General features: G+C 36.7%; 1 protein-coding gene and 1 long non-coding RNA gene across 2 annotated transcripts; both read right to left on the bottom strand.

Annotated features, from left to right (window-relative positions):
• Positions 1-5,152: 5,152 nt before the first annotated feature.
• On the bottom strand, positions 5,153-5,890 carry LOC117273961 (uncharacterized). Its single transcript, XM_033653179.2, has one exon. It carries the CDS (start codon positions 5,888-5,890, stop codon positions 5,153-5,155), a length of 738 nt encoding a protein of 245 aa, XP_033509070.2.
• A 7,042-nt stretch (positions 5,891-12,932) lies between these two features.
• On the bottom strand, positions 12,933-15,160 carry LOC108943209 (uncharacterized). The gene is made up of 2 exons (XR_011410142.1): positions 14,373-15,160; positions 12,933-13,184 (listed from the first exon to the last, which is right to left on the bottom strand). It is a non-coding gene; the product is annotated as an uncharacterized lncRNA (long non-coding RNA).
• Between the last annotated feature and the right edge of the window lie 2,932 nt (positions 15,161-18,092).

Genomic DNA, 18,092 nt, shown 5'->3' with positions numbered 1-18,092 from the left:
CACAGGCTACGTATTCACCTTGGGTGGTACTGCTGTTAGCTGAATGTCTAGACTTCAGAAAAGTGTTGCTCTATCTACCACTGAAGCAGAGTACATGGCAATCTCAGAAGTTGGAAAAGAGATAATTTGGCTCAAGAATTTTCTTAAAGAGCTAGGTAAAGAGCAAGACAATTGTGAGTTGATAAGTGAAGAAACATTTTCCCTACAAAAGATACCAGGATCAAAGAACCCGTCAAACATGCTGACCAAAGTTGTTGGTGTTGACAAACTGAGGTTGTGCACTGCCTCAGTTAGCCTTCAAGACTGATAGGGTGAAGGCGCCACCAGAGAATAGTAAATCTTTATTTTAATTTCTTTCTTGATGTAACATAGGTTTGAGGGGGAGATTGATAGTAGCAAACATGTTGTTGTATGTGAAAGAAAGAAAAGTACACAAAACAAACGAAAGAAAATCAAAAAGAGTTGAACTTATGATGTAAGCGCTTACATCGGCATTCTTATGATGTATGCGCTTACGTCAGCATTCGTATGATGTAAGCGCTCACATCGACATTCCTATGATGTAAGCGCTTACCTCGGTAGGACATTCAAATACCTATAAAAGGGGTATGCATTTTCATTTGAAAATCATCCCTCAACTTCTTCTTTATCTCTTAAATTAATAAATAATTATTCTTTGTGTGGCCATGGAGTAGGCAAAATTGCTGAACCACGTAAATCCTGTCTTGTCTTGTCTTGTGCAATTTATTACTTTTCACTTTTAAATATTTTTTCTTCTATTAGCCTAACACGTTTCTATCACGACCCAATTTAGGATCATGACCGGCACTTAGGAGCAAGTTCCCCCAGTAAGCCACATCGGTATTTTAAAAATAATCGGACAAAGTTTCCCCAGTTTTTGGACTATCCCAAAAATTTCTCTCTCTCAAATCAACAACCAACAACCTAATATAAATTCAAAGAACAATAACTTTATCAATTAACCAAAACAAATATCTACCATTAATAGTCCACCCACTAACAGCTAGAAATATTAATTTATCTACAACTTTGATACGAATGAGCGATACTCAACATAAGTCTATAATAACAAAAGAATACTCTCGATAAATACTGTGTAATATCAATATTCATGTTTGGGAGGTTTCAATGAACAGATCATGTAATCGGTATAACTGTGGATTTCTTCGCAAGAAGCCAATTATAACAGTAGTCCTTACTCGAGGGAACTTAGTAACGGTATGCTAGTTCTACCTTCCCACTAGCGAGGGCTGTAACGGTAATAGGTAATTACAAGGTTCACCAGGTCTAACGAACCCGACGTTAGCTACGGGATCCTTCAATGTCTACTCCCATTTATATTTATCTCTATAATCCGTATATACCCGTAGAAAAATATTTTAAAACAATATAGGGCATTTTGGTTCTTATCATATCATGTAATTTCATTTTGATAACCGTAAATTCAAGTAACGGTAAAACATATCTAGTGACAACAAGATATTTTAAAATAACGGTAATCATCTCAAATAACTATTTCGGTATCATATCGAGTAAAAAACTTGTCCCACATGCAACTCAAAATAATCGGTAACATATTCATATTAAGAATCATGTGTAAATCAAGCAAGTTATGAAAACACAAATTGCGGTAAGATTACAACTCACATTACTCGTGCCGAAATATCAAATGCTTCACCTCGAGCAATTCGTACAACTTCCTCCTATCAATCTATAATTACATAATATCGATCTCATGTTAATTTCTTTATTTAGGCTAATTCATAGCTAATTTAGAATACCCAACCCTCGAGGTTTCATATTTGACTCTTAATTTGCCGAATTATATTTACCCACATATGAGTAATTACTAACCTATCAACTCCAACCTATTCATATAATTTATTAATCCAATTTCATAAAGTTCTATTGATTCTTTAGGAAGCAAATTCTCAATTACGTGAATGAACTAGTGTAATTTCTATTACTCTGTATAATCTTTCAATCATGAGAATCGAAATTAAAATCTACCAGAAGAAGAAGCTCAAGTATTACCCGTAAGACTCAATTAGTGCTTAAGATTCCTCAACAGTTATTGTTATGGCTCCAGCGCACTGCATCAACTTCTTTTCTCTTTTCCTTCTTTCTTTCCCTGCTGGTTTGTTTTTTTCGTTCTCCTGAAGTTTTTGCTTCGCTCCCCATCCTCTAACCCTTTTAAACTTTTGAAAGATATGTTTGTAATGGGCTTCGGCCCTTTTGTTTCAATTCGTTATCATTTTCCCCTTTTTTGTTTTGTTTTATTTATTTATTTATTTATTTATTTTTTTTAAAACTTAAATTATTTAATAAATATCCCATATGTCGTCATTTAAAATATTGGGGTATTACATCCTCCCCGCCTTATGAAATTCTGTCCCCGAATTTAACTCAAGTACGTACCTGTAGACGGAAACAAATGGGGATACTTTACTTGCATTTTTTTTATTTCCCACGTAGATTCTTCAACTGTATGATTTCTCCATAAGGATTTAATGAACAGAATTTCTTTTGACCATAGCTTTCTTACTTGCCTATCAACAATAGCCACCGGCTCCTCCTCGTAAGACAACTTCTCATTGAGCGGTATAGTCGGTGCTTCAAGCACCTGAGATGAGTCTGATATACATTTTCTTAGCATTGAGACAAAGAATACTGGATGAATAAAAGGCAACTCAGGAGGAAGTGCCAAATGATAATACACAGCTCCCACTCAGTCTAGTATCTCATACGGTCCTATAAACCTGGGGCTCAACTTGCCTCTTTTCCTAAACCGCATCACACCTTTCATAGGAGAGACTCGTAGGAACACTTTGTCCCTAATTGTGAACACTAAATCTCTTCTTCTCTTATCTACATACGACTTTTGTCTGCTTTAAGCGGTGAGCAATCTCTGCCTGATTAATTGGACCTTGTCAATAGCTTCTTGTACTAAGTCGGTTCCCCATAAGTTAGTCTCACCATCTTCAAACCATCCGATAGGAGAACAACATCTTCTACCATACAATTCTTCATACGGTACCATTTGAATACTAGACTGGAAGTTATTATTGTAAGCAAATTCAGCTAAAGGTAGATAAGCATCCCAACTACCTCCAAACTCAAGAATGCAAGCTCTCAACATATCCTTCATGATTTGTATAGTACATTCAGACTGCCTATCTGTCTGTGGGTGAAATGCAGTACTAAGATCTACTCGTGTACCCAATGCTTCTTGAAAAGATTTTCAAAAGCATGAAGTGAACTGTGATCCTCTATCAAAGATGATGGATACTAGAACTCCGTGAAGTCGGACAATTTCGTTCATAAATATCTTTGCATATCTCACTCCACTATATATAGTCTTCACTGGCAAAACGTGTGCTGATTTTGTCAATCGATCTACAATCACCTATACAGATTCATAACCTCTAAGGGTTCATAGTAGACCGGTGACAAAATCCATAGTAATTCTTTCCCATTTCCACTCTGGAATCTCAATTTGTTGTAATAGTCCTGCGGGTCACTGATGCTCAGCCTTGACCTGTTGACAAGTCAAACAGTTAGAAACAAAGTTAGCAACATCTTTCTTCATACCTTCCCACCAATAAAATTGCTTCATGTCATGGTACATTTTTGTGGATCTAGGATGTATATTGTATCTAGAGTTGTGGGCTTCTTCAAGAATAGCTCTTCTCAACCCATCTACGTCTGCTACACATAGTATGTCACCCATTCGAAGAACACCGTCATTTTCAACATTCATATCCTTGTTTTTACCAGCTAAGGCCTCATCTTTGATTTTGCATAATTGCTCATCCTCAGATTGGGTGGCCTTAATGCGCTCGACTAATGAAGACTTAGCCTGAACACAAGCCAACAATGCCTCTGAATTTCCGATACTAAATATGACGCCTGTACCCTCTAGTCTATGTATATCTTCAACCAAAGGTCTCATTGCAGGAACTATATGTGCCAAACTTCCCATAGATTTTCTGCTCAATGTGTCAGCCACCACATTGGCTTTTCCAGGATGATACAAAATAGAACAATCATAGTCCTTGAGTAGTTCCATCCACCGACGCTGCCTAAGATTTAGATCCCTCTGCTGAAAAATGTACTTCAAACTCTTATGGTCAATATAAATCTCACAAGTTTCACCGTATAGGTAATGCCTCCAAATTTTTAAAGCAAATACCTCTGAAGCCATCTCCAAAATCATGTGTAGGATAGTTTTGCTCATGCTTTTTCAATTGTCTCGAAGCATAAGCTATAACGCGACCATTTTGCATGAGAACACATCCTAATCCCACCCTCCTGATGGTAAGGCTAATATTGGTGCAGTTGTCAAACATGTTTTGAGTTATTGAAAGCTCTGCTCACATTCCTTCGTCCACTAAAACTTTGCATTTTTCTGTGTTAGCTTGGTTAGTGGCGCTGCTATTCTGGAGAAATCCTGCACAAAACGCCTGTAATAGCCTACCAAGCCTAAAAAACTATGAATCTCTGTAGGAGAAGTAGGTCTGGGCCATTTCTGCACAGCTTCTATCTTCTTAGGCTCTACCATAATTCCATCTTTGGATACAACATGCCCCAAAAATGCTAGTGAGTCTAGCCAAAATTCACACTTCGAGAACCTAGCATAAAGTCAATATTCTCGCAATGTATGCAACACAATCTTGAGATGATTCTCGTGTTCTCCTTGGCTACGAGAATATATCAGGATATCATCAATAAATACTATTACAAATCTATCCATAAACGACTTGAACACCCTATTCATTAAATCCATGAATGAAGCTGGAGCATTAGTCAGTTCGAAAGGCATCTCAAGAAACTCATAGTGCATGTATCGAGTTCTGAAAGCAGTCTTAGAAATATCTTCATCTTTGATTCTAAGCTGATGATAACCTGAACGGAGGTCAATCTTTGAAAAGTGGGTAGCTCCTTGTAACTGATCAAACATGTCCTTTATACGAGGCAAAGGATATTTATTGCGTATTGTTATCTTGTTCAACTGCCTGTAGTCAATGCACATTCTCAGAGATCCGTCTTTCTTCTTTACGAAGAGTACTGGTGCACCCCATGGAGATATACTCAGTCTAATAAAACCCTTATCTAACAAATCCTGCATTTGTTATTTTAGCTTCTTCAACTCTACTTGTGCCATATGATATGGGGGTATTGATATTGGTTGTGTGTCAGGTGGCAAATCAATACCAAAATCTATTTCTCGTACTGGAGGCAATCCTGGTAAATCCTCAGGAAATACATCATAACATTCTCTCACTACTGGTACATTTTCTATACTAACTGTTTCCTTTCTTGTATCATTTACAATAGATAAGAGACCCAAGCAACCTTTCTTCAGAAGTCGTTGAGCCTTCATAAAGGATTCAACTTTGCAAATCTCTGGAACCTGACTCCCTCTTAGAATAAAACTGGGTTCGTTTGGTATCTCAAACTTAACTATCTTTGCATGAAAATCGACAATAGAATAGCAAGAAGATAGCCAATCCATTCCCATTAGTATGTCAAAGTCAACCATATCAAGTACAATAAGGTCAGCTAGAGTATCTCTAGCCTCAACCCGAAACTGACAAGCACGATACACATATTCAGCTAATAGAGACTCCCCAATAGGTGTAGCAACTATAAAAGGATCATTCAATAGCTCATGTTTTCTACTAAACCTCAAAGCAAAGTACAATGACACATAGGAGTGAGTAGATCCCGGATCAATCAACGCAAGTGCATCAAATGAACAGACAGAAAGAATACCTCTAACCACTGCATTTGAGGCCTGGTCATCCTGTCTAGTAAATACAAAAACTCTCGCCTGACCTCTACCAGCATTTCCTTGTCCTTGATTCATATTAGCACGATCTCCAGCACCTCGACCTCTATTTATTGTACCTATAGCACCTAAGGTATTACGAGTAGTCTGAGTAGGTGCAACTGACTGAATAGAAACCTAGTTTAAATTCCTCGGAGGATGAGGGAAATCCCTCAAGTGATGTCCCAACTGGACACATTGAAAGCACTATCCAGTTAAAACACGACACTGGCACAAATGTGATCTACCACAGGTCTGCCAGACTGGAGCAGTGGCATATATTTGCCCAGAATTATGATGTCCAGATGATGATGATGATGATGGTCCCCTAGTACCCTATCTGTAATGTGGTCTGTATGCGGACTGTGAAGACAAATGTGTCCCTGTCTGAGAACCCTGTTGTTGTTGTCCCTGATTTCCTGCTCTGCGATTTTCACTAAAACCGCCATTGAAAGATCCTCTTGTCTTGGCCTTCTTACGTAATTCACTAGTTGCACGCTCATCACGTCCCTTATTTTCAATCTTTCTAGAAAGATCGACTGCATCAGTGTAGGACGAAGTTTTCATCTGTGGGGCTACTGCAGTGTATAGACCTTGTGTGTAGGCAAAAATATGCTACTGGATGAAAACTATAGCATGCTACTGCAGGTTTAGATGCTAGAGACTTTGAGAGATCATTCTCAAAGTCTCTAGCATATTTTTGCCTCAGGATATCTGGATGAAAATGATCCATAAACAACTTATTGAACTCGTCCCATGTCAGTGGGGGTGCTCCTGCTGGCCTTCCTAGCAACATAGTTTCATACAATGTGTTAGCCATATCCTCTAGTTTGTATGCTGTGAGCTCCACGACCCTCTCACTAGAACAACCTAGAGCACGCAATGCCGTGAGTGTCCTATCCAAGAAATTTTGAGGAACTGCTGAATTATCAGAACCTGTGAATTTTGGTGATTTCAATTTAGGAACTCTTGTAGGGATACTTCCTTACTCCCGAAAGCCTGAGTTTGTGCAGGTACTTGTGTCTGTAAAGTAGCCTGAGGAGATGAACTTTCACCCTGAGTAGGCACCAATGCCTCTAACACATTCAATAACCTTGCCACTGCATCTGCAGGTAAGGCAACAGTAGGTACAACAGTTGGCACTGGTGATGGAGCATCCTAAACCCCCTGTTCTTGCACTTGATCTGGCATAGTAGCTTGCGGTTGACCCATGCTCCCAACTTCAGGTTGAGGAGCATCCTGTCTTCTAGTTTGATGAACCCCAACTTGACCGCCACCCCGGGTAGTACCGCATCCAGCAGATGAGGGTGTGCGTGTCCTAGCCATCTGCAAAAAAAATACTCCAAAGTCAATCTCAAGTTATCTCAATGCACGATTAAAGAATGAAAGAAGGGAAAACATCCCTAGATTTTCAGTAGCCTCAACATCAAAAGTATGGGCGCCTACATACCCATGAACAAGACTCTACTAAACATTGCTCCATGTCTCGGGACTTAAAGCCTAAGCTCTAATATCAACTTTGTCACAACCCAATTTAGGATCATGACCAGCACTTAGGAGCAAGTGCCCCCAAGTAAGCCTCATCGATATTTTACAGAAAATCGGAAAGAATTTCCCCTATTTTTGGACTATCCCAAAAATTTCCTTGTCTCAAATCAACAACCAACATTACAATATCAATTCAAACAACAATAAATTTATCAATTAATCAAAACAAATATCTACCATTAATAGTCCACCCACTAACAACTAGAAATATTAATTTAACTCCAACTTTGATAAGAATGAGCGATACTCAACATAAGTCTATAATAAAAAAAGAATACCCATGATACTAAAAGAATGACTATGGAGCGACTCTAAGAGTTCAAAGAAAAGACCATAATAATAAATAAAATCTCCGCCCACGCGAACAAGTGTGAGGCTCACCAAGAACTATCAACATGTGCGCTCTAATTAACGAAATCCTCAACCGCGTCAACTGCTGTCTCAGTAAAAACAATTAGTGGGGAATGAGTCGCTAGCTCAATAAGTAATAACACTTAACCACAACTATTTTTATTGGGGACAAGTCATAAAACATGCTAGTATACATATTAAACAGAAAATATCATAAAAATGCCATTTTAGAAACAATAAACAATAATCAGTCTCATCATGTTTTTCATGTAATATAAATCAATTGACAATTCGGTAATAAGCTCGGTAAATACTGTGTAATATCAATATTCATGTTTGGGAGGTTTCAATGAACGGATCATGTAATCGGTATAACTGTGGACTTCTTCGCAAGAAGTCAATTATAACGGTAGTCCCTACTCGAGAGAAATCAGTAATGGTATGCTAGTTCTACCTTCCCACAAGCGATGGCTGTAATGGTAATCGGTAATTACAAGGTGCACCAGGTCTAACGAACCCGCCGTTAGCTACGTGATCCTTCAATATCTACTCCCATTTATATTTGCTGTAATCCGTATATACCCGTAGAAAAATATTTTAAAACAATATAGGGCATTTCGATTCTTATCAAATCATGTAATTTCATTTTGATAATCGTAAATTCAAGTAACGGTAAAACATATCTAGTGACAACAAGATATTTTAAAACAACGGTAATCATCTCAAATAACTATTTCGGTATCATATCAAGTAAAAGACTTGTCCCACATGCAACTCAAAATAATCGATAATATATTCATATTAAAAATTATGTGTAAATCATGCAAGTTATGAAAACACAAATTGCGGTAAGATTACTACTCACAGTACTCGTGCCGAAATACCAAATGCTTCACCTCGAGCAATTCGTACAACTTCCTCCAATCAATCTATAATTACATAATATCGATCTCATGTTAATTTCCTTATTTAGGCTAATTCATAGCTAATTTAGAATACCCAACCCTCGAGGATTCATATTTGACTCTTAATTCGCCAAATTATATTTTCCCACATATGCGTAATTACTAACCTATCAACTCCAACCTATTCATATAATTTATTAATCCAATTTCATAAAGTTTTATTGATTCTTTAGGAAGAAAATTCTCAATTACGTGAATGAACTAGTGTAATTTCTATTACTCTGTATAATCTTTCGATCATGAGAATCGAAATTAAAATCTACCTGAAGAAGAAGCTCAAGTATTACCCGTAAGACTCAATTAGTGCTTAAGATTCCTTAACAGTTATAACTATGGTTCCAGCGCACTGCATCAACTTCTTTTCTCTTTTTCTTCTTTCTTTCCGTGCTGTTTTTTTTTTTCGTTTCTCGTGAAGCTTTTGCTTCGTTCCCCTTCCCCTCACCCTTTTAAACTTTTGGCAGATATGTTTGTAATGGGCTTCGGTCCTTTTCTTTCAATTCGTTATCATTTTTCCATTTTTTTGTTTTGTTTTGTTATTTAGTTAGTTCTTTTTTTTTAAAACTTAAATTATTTACTAAATATCCCATATATCCTCATTTAAAATATTGGGGTATTACAGTGTCCAACAGATTGTTCCCACAGTAATATCATAACATAAAATGTTGCACCAAATAGTCAGTTTGCTGCAATTTAATTTGATGTGTTCTTTCATTTTCAGCCACTCGGTGACCTGGGAACACTGGATGTTGATGAGAAATGGGAGGCGTTTTATTCTGGTGCTGAAGAGAAATTAAGAGTTGCTGACCTGATTGGGCGAGCTATAGCGGTATATGCAACTGAAGATAAATCAGATCCAGGCATTAAAGCAGCAGTGATTGCTAGAACTGCAGGAGTTGGTGAGAACTACAAGAAACTTTGCATTTGTGATGGTACAACCGTCTAGGAAACAACCAACAGACTTTGAATTTACGTATGATCTTTGTATACTACATTTGCTCACTCAGTTCTTGGTTCCTAGTCAATAAGTCGCTCATCTTCATTCAAAATGATTGCCAATGAACTAATTTTCCAATTTGACGTATTTGACTCATGATTTAGAAGAAATCAGTTTCTTCTCTTGTATTTAGCAATAAGAAAATTAGTTGTTACAGGAGATAGAAGCTTATACTTGAATAACAATGCCATGTTTTTGTACTTACAATTTCTTGTGGTTCGATATAAAGCGAAATTGTAGATATTACCCATCCATAACAGGAAGACAATAAACAGATAAAAGGACTTCATTTGTTATTGTGCAAGACTTCTCTTAACTTTTAACTGTGCAAGGTACAAAAGATTTCTTAAACAAACTAAAGATGAAACATAAATCATGGACCATGAGCCCTCTCGGGAACTTTCTTAAAAGAGGAACCTCATGTATCTCTTTCCCTTTTTCCTTCATAGATAGAGTTGCGATTTATGCAAAATAGCTTTTCTCTAGGTCTAATGTACAAAAATTCAATACTAAGCAACAACAGATGTAGCTTCCACGAGTATTTGTATGGGGTAAAATTGGTTAGCGACAGTTGGACAAATCACGAGATGACACATGCAACTAAAAACATGTAAGATGTGCGTCAGCAAATAGCTGGCACCGGATGCAAGCATGTGATCGGTGCTGAGAGAGTCCCCAAGGCATCGAATCCGAGAACAAAGATTATGAAAGTAAAACATTGGTTGGAAAAGACAGCATTCAATGAGCAGCCGTTACAAGAAATCTCTATATTTATGATTAATCGTTATGCAACCATCAATGGCGATTTTATTCTCATTCAAAAGGAGCTTGATGTGAGGATATTGTCTCCCTAAATAGAGCTATAAATATGATAATTAGTATCCATTGTAGGGGACGAAACATTACGTACACAAAAGCTAAAATCAGCACTCATTCTATAAAATTGCTCTTTACTTTGTTTTAATATTGTTCTTGTTTCTGCTACCGGAGAGGCTAAATTCATAGCCAGGCTCGTATTTCCTTTAATTTTACTTTATAATCTTATTTATGTCCTTATCTATTTCATATTTTTGGGTCAAATTAGTTGACATATTTATAAACTACGTTACAAATTCAACTGCACCGTTTTACGGGTAAATAGTTTTGCGCCCACCGTGGGGCATAGACAATTGTGTAATTGCTTTGATCCATTAATCTATTACTAACAAATTTTGATTCCTTTCTTAAGCAAAAGCATCTAATGATGTGAACAATTCCTATGATGTTGGAGCACACAACGAACATGAGGATGTGTTCCAACGTGATGGTTCGACTAGCGAAACCCGCAATGAAGGAGATGAAACAACTCCAGTTCGCGAAGGTCTATATCCTCGACATGTGAGGAGGCCAACTCCTGATGTTGCGGATGACGCACACGTTAGGGAAACGGTCAAAATATTAAGAGAGCAACATAGGAAAATTATGAATCACCTCTCAAGGCAAGACCAAGTGATGACAGAATCGAAGCAGGCGCTTTCGGTTGCTTCCAGTAATTCTAATGGAGGAGTTAGGATTCCTCCCAGCGTCCCTGCAAATCAAATAGTTCAAAGAATCGGTAACGACGCTCCAAGGGAGGAGTTCAATTTTAACGAGATAGGAGGTACCGGTAGTGGATCTGGGAATGTCAACAACGCTAACGATCCTTTCGAAACCGAGCAGATGATATTCATGAGGGAGATGAATGAACGAATGGAACAAAATGCTAAAGAATCCCATGCTCATATGGATCATGTACCGGTAGCGTCGTCGGTGCTAAAGGGAATGGATTCCAAGAAGTATACGCAGTTGCCGTTCTAACCAAGTGCAAACCCAGAATTGATTCAGAAAAGGTTTAAGATGCCGAATATTTGAAGTATGATGGGACTTCGGATCCACAAGAACATATCACGACCTACACTACGGTTGTGAAAGGAAATGACTTGGCCCAACACGAGATCGAATTTGTCTTGTTGAAGAAATTTAGCGAAACCCTGACGAAGGGTGCTTTAACTTGGTATTATCTTTTGCAGGAGCATTCCATTGATTCTCTTGAAATGCTTATAGATTCTTTTATTAAAGCTCATGCTAGAGCAAGAAAGGTCCGAGCAAGAAAGGTGGATATATTCAGAATAGCCCAAGGAGAATCTGAACTATTTCGAGAATTCGTAATCCGTCTCCAGATCGATAACTCATGGCAAGAGGATCCGAGAAGCTGCGGAGGATGACATCACCTTCACAGAAGAGGATGTTGATGGACTTTATTTACCGCACAATGACGCTCTAGTAATATCTCTTAATGTCTTAGATTTTTAAATTAAATGTGTGTTGGTTGATCTAGGTAGTTCAGCTAATACCATACAATAGAGAGTTTTGGAGCAAGCATAATTAACCGGAAATATCGTTCCGGCAACAAAACAATGATGTGTTCAACTTAACAAGTGTAACAACCCGGGGAGAGATTCTGCTGTCTACACATGCCGAAGGCGTAACGAAGACCACTCTGTTCGAAGTTGCAGATGGTTACATGGGATACAACGTGATCCTTGGAAGGCCTTGAATGCATGAAATGAAGGTTGTTCCTTCAACTTATCATCAATTGCTGATAGCGATAATTACTAAAAAGGGCATTAGCGACAATAACAATAGTCGCTTATCATTTACATGACACTATTGTATGGCACTTAAGTCGGCGTCGGTAAAGCCTTTAGCGGCGTTTATCACAAAAGCTGGTAAAAGGTATGACTTATTGCCACTAAATATCATTTGCTTTACCAACAATTATTTGCGATAATTATGATGGCTGCTAAATCCAAGCTAAAACGGCAACTAATGCTCTTTTAGTATCAATTTTTATAGCCGCTAAATTCAAAAAAGAATTATCACTAAAAGTCCATACCTTTATCGGTAATTGTTTTGTAGTGATTAGAATGGCTATAATATCCCTTCTGAAAACATATTAGTATGCCCTTTTAGCATCCATTTTAATGGCTAGTAAATTCAATTAAATTGCTGCTAAAATTCATCTTTAGCAGCAATTATAATGGCTACAATATCTCTTATGGAAACATCATAATTTGCCTTTTTATCGTCCATTTTTATAATCGGTATATCCTGTTAAATTGGCGCTAAAACTAACAAGCTATAACGGGAATAGTTTAGCCACCATTAATAATAGCTACTACATTCGTTCAAAAAAAGTTCCAAGTAACAAAACATATTAATATTAATTCATAAAAACATAATGTATCTCATTAAATCTTAACAAACAAAAGGAAGTACTAATCCAAAATATTAATATTACAGTAACTTAAAAAATAAACTTATATTGTTTGAAGTAAATAACTAATGTCATTATATGACTAATCCCAATGAATAATAGTCTTCAAATAATTTTTGCAACTCTTCGTCATATTGAAATCTTCGACCCGCTAAATTATCGATCATCAGACTGTATGACCTAAAATTATAAAATAACTATGTCAATAGATGAAATGTATGAGCACTGTAGATGTACGCATAAGCAATCAAATCTTCTTCTTCTACTAGTCATCACTAAATATAAGAGGAATACAAGACAGAGATGATCACACCAATGTAGACAGCAAAAAACATATAAACTTTATGCAAGACTTGGCGGAATTTCACTTCAAAAGAAGCTGCAGTTCTTCTGTAAACCTCAATTTTTGTGATGTCAAAACACTGCCTCAAGCCAAAGTTTTTTTTAATGTAGAATAACAGTTCAATTTTTGGTCTCAAAACCTGCTCAAACTATCCAACAGGATGGGAACTGGCTCTTGTTACTCCATCGAGCAACAATACGAGCCAAGTCACACTAGATAAAAAATTGGCTGGAGTATTCAACAAGTTATTACTTGACAGCTTATATGAAGATGATGTAGCTAGGAGGCAAATACAGCTGCAAAATACTGGCTATAGTGCATAGGGGTATGAAATCCTTGCACAGAACCCATTCAATCAACATGACCCCTTTGCCATGTCAAACAACATAGCACCTCCAACGAATGTACAAATTGCAATAATGTCTCAGCAAAAGCAACAACAGCTGATGCAACAACAGCAAGTGATACAACAACAGCAATTCCTACAGCAAAATATGATGATGGTATCTAATAATCAATATCAAGGTCAATATCCTCAACAAATTATATGGAGTCTGCAAACAAAGCTCAATGCCACCACAGGAAAACTAGTCGTTGCTTTAGAGCTCTTCAACAAGACTACACTGTATTCTTTATACAAAAGATAACAGCAGGGAGTAAGTAATGGAAAACTATGTATTGCTTATTGTTAGCACATACAAAAAATCAACTGGATTTTTTATTAGATACCACTGTTCAACCACAATGGAATGCATCCTATGTGTGCAGCAGGAATCTTTAGTCCTGTTCTATTTATACTGAATTACCATAGTTATATGATTGAGCTGATGCAATCTTCTGAAGGAAAGAGATGTAAGAAGTTTGAAAGATATATAATAATATTTAACAAATGAATAGATGAAATCTTTAAAGGAAGAAGAAAACGTTCAGACGAAGATATACTAAGATCATAAAAGAAGATTTCTTAATGATCTACGGTGAAAAAAACTCAAACAGTAGCACTAAAGGATAAAGATGAGTAGTACCGTGAGAAAGTGAAGTATTTTCAGCAACACTGGGTATCCTTGATGTTTGTGGTACTCGTTCATGGCCGTTGTTGGCGTCGAGGACCTGATAAATATTAACACATTAGATAACAATACTTTTATATTATTAAAATTTCAGTAAAAATGTCTAAGACTAATGAAATCGAGTTACCTGTTCACTTGAGGTGCCATTTATATATTGAGGCGTCGATTCATTAGAAGCAGATTTGCGCATGAATTGTCTCATTTGGAGTAATTCTGATTGCATCTTCTCTTGATTTTGTTTCATCAGATTCATTTCTTCATTGTACTTATCCTTTAACTCGTTATCTCTTGTTCTAACTTTGTACAACCTCATTAGATGAATCCTCCCCAACAGCTTGGTTACGATTATTAAACGGCACATCAACTATCTTCCCTAGAGAAAGTTTTCAAATATCTTTTAGTAAAGTAGGACCACAAACCTTTCTTGGCTCCGAATTACCTAGATGGTCATCATCTATTTATAGAATTATTAAACTTATAAATTATACTTCTTCTATGGTATTCACATATTAGTTCATAAACTTTTTAAGAATAGAATTATTAAACTTGTAATTTATAGAAGAACCATATATCATTTATTTTAAAAAAATTTAAAACTTACTACTCCTCTTTGTTGACTCTCCAGATATTTATACGTCATTTTTACCGATTTGCTTATAACTCTTTTGTTCATTAAGCATCAGTTTAACTAGTTCTAAAGCTAAACGGAATATAAGTTAGTTTATATGTTAAAAGTATAAAATTATAATTGCGATGAGATCATCCATCTAAAGTTACAGTTAATGAATTTTACAAGGCGATGACACCACATCAAAATTGAGAACTCTACCACACTCGAAAATATCAAGCTTCGTTACTCCATCAACCCCCAACATGAACATTCATAGTATGGTTGCCTTTTCTCCACTGGAATTAAAACATGGAACCTCTGAATCATGTACTGAGAAAACCTTTTTTCAAGTCGTTTACTGCCCTGACACATAGGCAGGCATTTTTCCATTTCATAAACACTGTGCGATAACAACACGCGGATCGTCATAACAATCAATGCCAAATCTCAATCCTTAGGTAGTACTGATATTTAATTTGAAATGACAAAGCGGCCTTTCGCAAGGCGATGACAATAGCCCAATTAATTACACAAGGAGAAGTATCTTGTACTACATTTGTAGTACCATTAAAATTTTCCTCGATCCTCAATGTATAACAAACGCTTCACGTCGCATAAGATTGAATAGGAAGGAAATGTAGGCACAAGCCTCAAAGTAATTGAATCACACGATGAAGAATCAAAAAGGGAAGTATTCCTAACAGCCCTGTAGCCTCTCGAAGATAAGCACAGACATCTCCGTACCGATCCGCAAGACTCTACTAGACTTGCTCATGACTCGTGAGACCTAAGTGAACCTAGTGCTCTGATACCATGTTGTCACGAACCAAATTTCAAAAGGTCGTGATGGCGCCGGACACCACTGTCAGGCAAGCCAACCATAATCAATTAACTTAATTACCCATTTTAGTAATTTTGAAATAAAAATTTCTTTAATAAAATTGTAGAGATAAAAACTCATAGAGTAAATGATAAATATTTTTGCAGCTAAATTTTTAAACAATTCACAACCATTCCCAAAACCCGGTGTCACAAGTGCATGAGCATTTACTAGGGAATTAAAATAAAATACAGCATCTGTCCAGAATACAAATTAGACAGGAAAATATAATAACTCTGAAGGAGATTCTGTTAGCTGCGGATCGTAATATAGAATGCAGCTCACCTATGTCCCCACAATTTTTATAACACCTCTGTGCCCACAAGGCCGCTATGCATATATGTACCTGCACAATAAAATGTGCAGCAAGTGCAGTATGAGTACGAAAACAACGTGTACTCAGTAAGTATCAAGCCTAATCTCGAAGAGGTAGAGACGAGATGGCCGACTATGACACTCACTATGGGTCAATAATATTAAATAATCATGAAAATAGAAATATTTATATCAACGATGATTCACATAATTAACAATAATTTATTGAACTAGTAATAGTAATTAAATTCCTTCAATTCCAATAATTCTCAGTATAATAATTAAATTCCTTCAATTCAAATAATTTCTAATCTATTAAGTAAATCCTTCAATTTCAATAAAAAATTCAGTTTATCAAATAGCTTTACAAGCTACAATTTAATTTCAATAAATTTCCAATTTATCAAATAACTTTACAAGCTGTAATGAAATGTCCAAGTATCGTGTAATTATTATTATTATTAAGCACGATTTCTGCCAAGGACGTACGACCCGATCCAGAGTGTCGTGTACACTGCCGAGGGACGTACGGCGCGATCCATAGATGCATCTATCCTGCCGAGGCGTTCGACTCGCTCCACAACAATGGAGGACATTTTCTTATGTGCCTCCGGAAGGACAGTATGTTTATTATAAGATAAATTTGGGAGGAGAGCAATTTCTTTTTAACAATTAATTGATTTAAACAAAAATTAAGCATATGAGATTTCCATCCTTTAATATCTTTATCTAACAATTCACAATATATTCATATAGATATCAATTAATATAAATAAACCAAAGAATACAATCTACACAAGTAAGGCATGCTTTGAGTCCTAAATTACCCGGCCTTTAGCATTTAATAGTAGCTACGCACGAACTCTCGTCACCTCGTGCGTACGTAGCCCCCACACAATTAGCAATAATTATTTAATTTTTAATCACCTAGGAGGTAATTTCCCCCTCACAAGATTAGACAAGAGATTTACCTCGTCTTGCTCCAATTTAATCCACTATAAGGCCTTTTCCACGATAATCCAACTCTGCCTGGCTCGAATCTAGCCAAAATAATTTGATACAATCACTAAACATTATAGGAATTAATTCTATAAGAAAATACTACATTTTTAATAAAAATTCCGAAATTAATAAAAATGCATCTGTGGGGCCCACATCTCAAAATCTGGCAAAAGTTATGAAATTCAACAACCCATTCAATTACGAGTCCAACCATACAAGTTTCACTCAAATCCGACTCCGAATCGATACCGAAATCTCAAAAATTCGTTTCTATGAGATTTCTAAAATTTTCCAAATTTCGATACCAAAACATTAATTAAATGGTGAAAACAATGATATATTCGTGTATATAGACCAAATCCGAGTTGGAATCACTTACCTCAAATGTCTTTCCTTGAAACATCTGCCAAACGTCGCTTCTGCTCAAGCTCAAGTTTGTCAAAAATGGCAAATGGGTCGAATGCCTCTGTTTTATAACTTATAGATCTGCCCAGTTCGGGTGCTCGATCTTGGGAGCTCGATTTTTGTGCCTCGATTTTGGGCCTCGATCTTGGGCTCGATCATAGCCCAGAATTTCCAGCAGAAGAGAAAAACAATTGCAGCAGCTGCTTAAGTCCAATTTGTGATCCGTTAACCATCCGAAACTCACCCGAGGCCCTCGGGACCTCAACCAAATATACCAACAAGTCCTAAAATATCATACGAACTTAGTCGAACCTCTAAATCACATCAAACAATGCTAAAACCACGAATCATACCCCAATTCAAGCATAAAGAAACTAAGAATTTTCAACTTCTACATTTGATGTCGAAACCTATCAAATCAACTCCGATTGTCCTCAAATTTTGCACACAAGTCATAAATGAC

This window comes from Nicotiana tomentosiformis, chromosome 8, assembly GCF_000390325.3.
Source record: "Nicotiana tomentosiformis chromosome 8, ASM39032v3, whole genome shotgun sequence".
Taxonomy (NCBI): domain Eukaryota; kingdom Viridiplantae; phylum Streptophyta; class Magnoliopsida; order Solanales; family Solanaceae; genus Nicotiana; species Nicotiana tomentosiformis.
Note: the sequence above shows the minus strand (reverse complement) of the source record. Positions and strands in the feature narration are given on the sequence as shown.

Excerpts from the sequence above, each read along its gene's own strand:
- LOC117273961 (XM_033653179.2), bottom strand. The coding sequence starts at position 5,890 with ATGAATCAAGGACAAGGAAATGCTGGTAGAGGTCAGGCGAGAGTTTTT.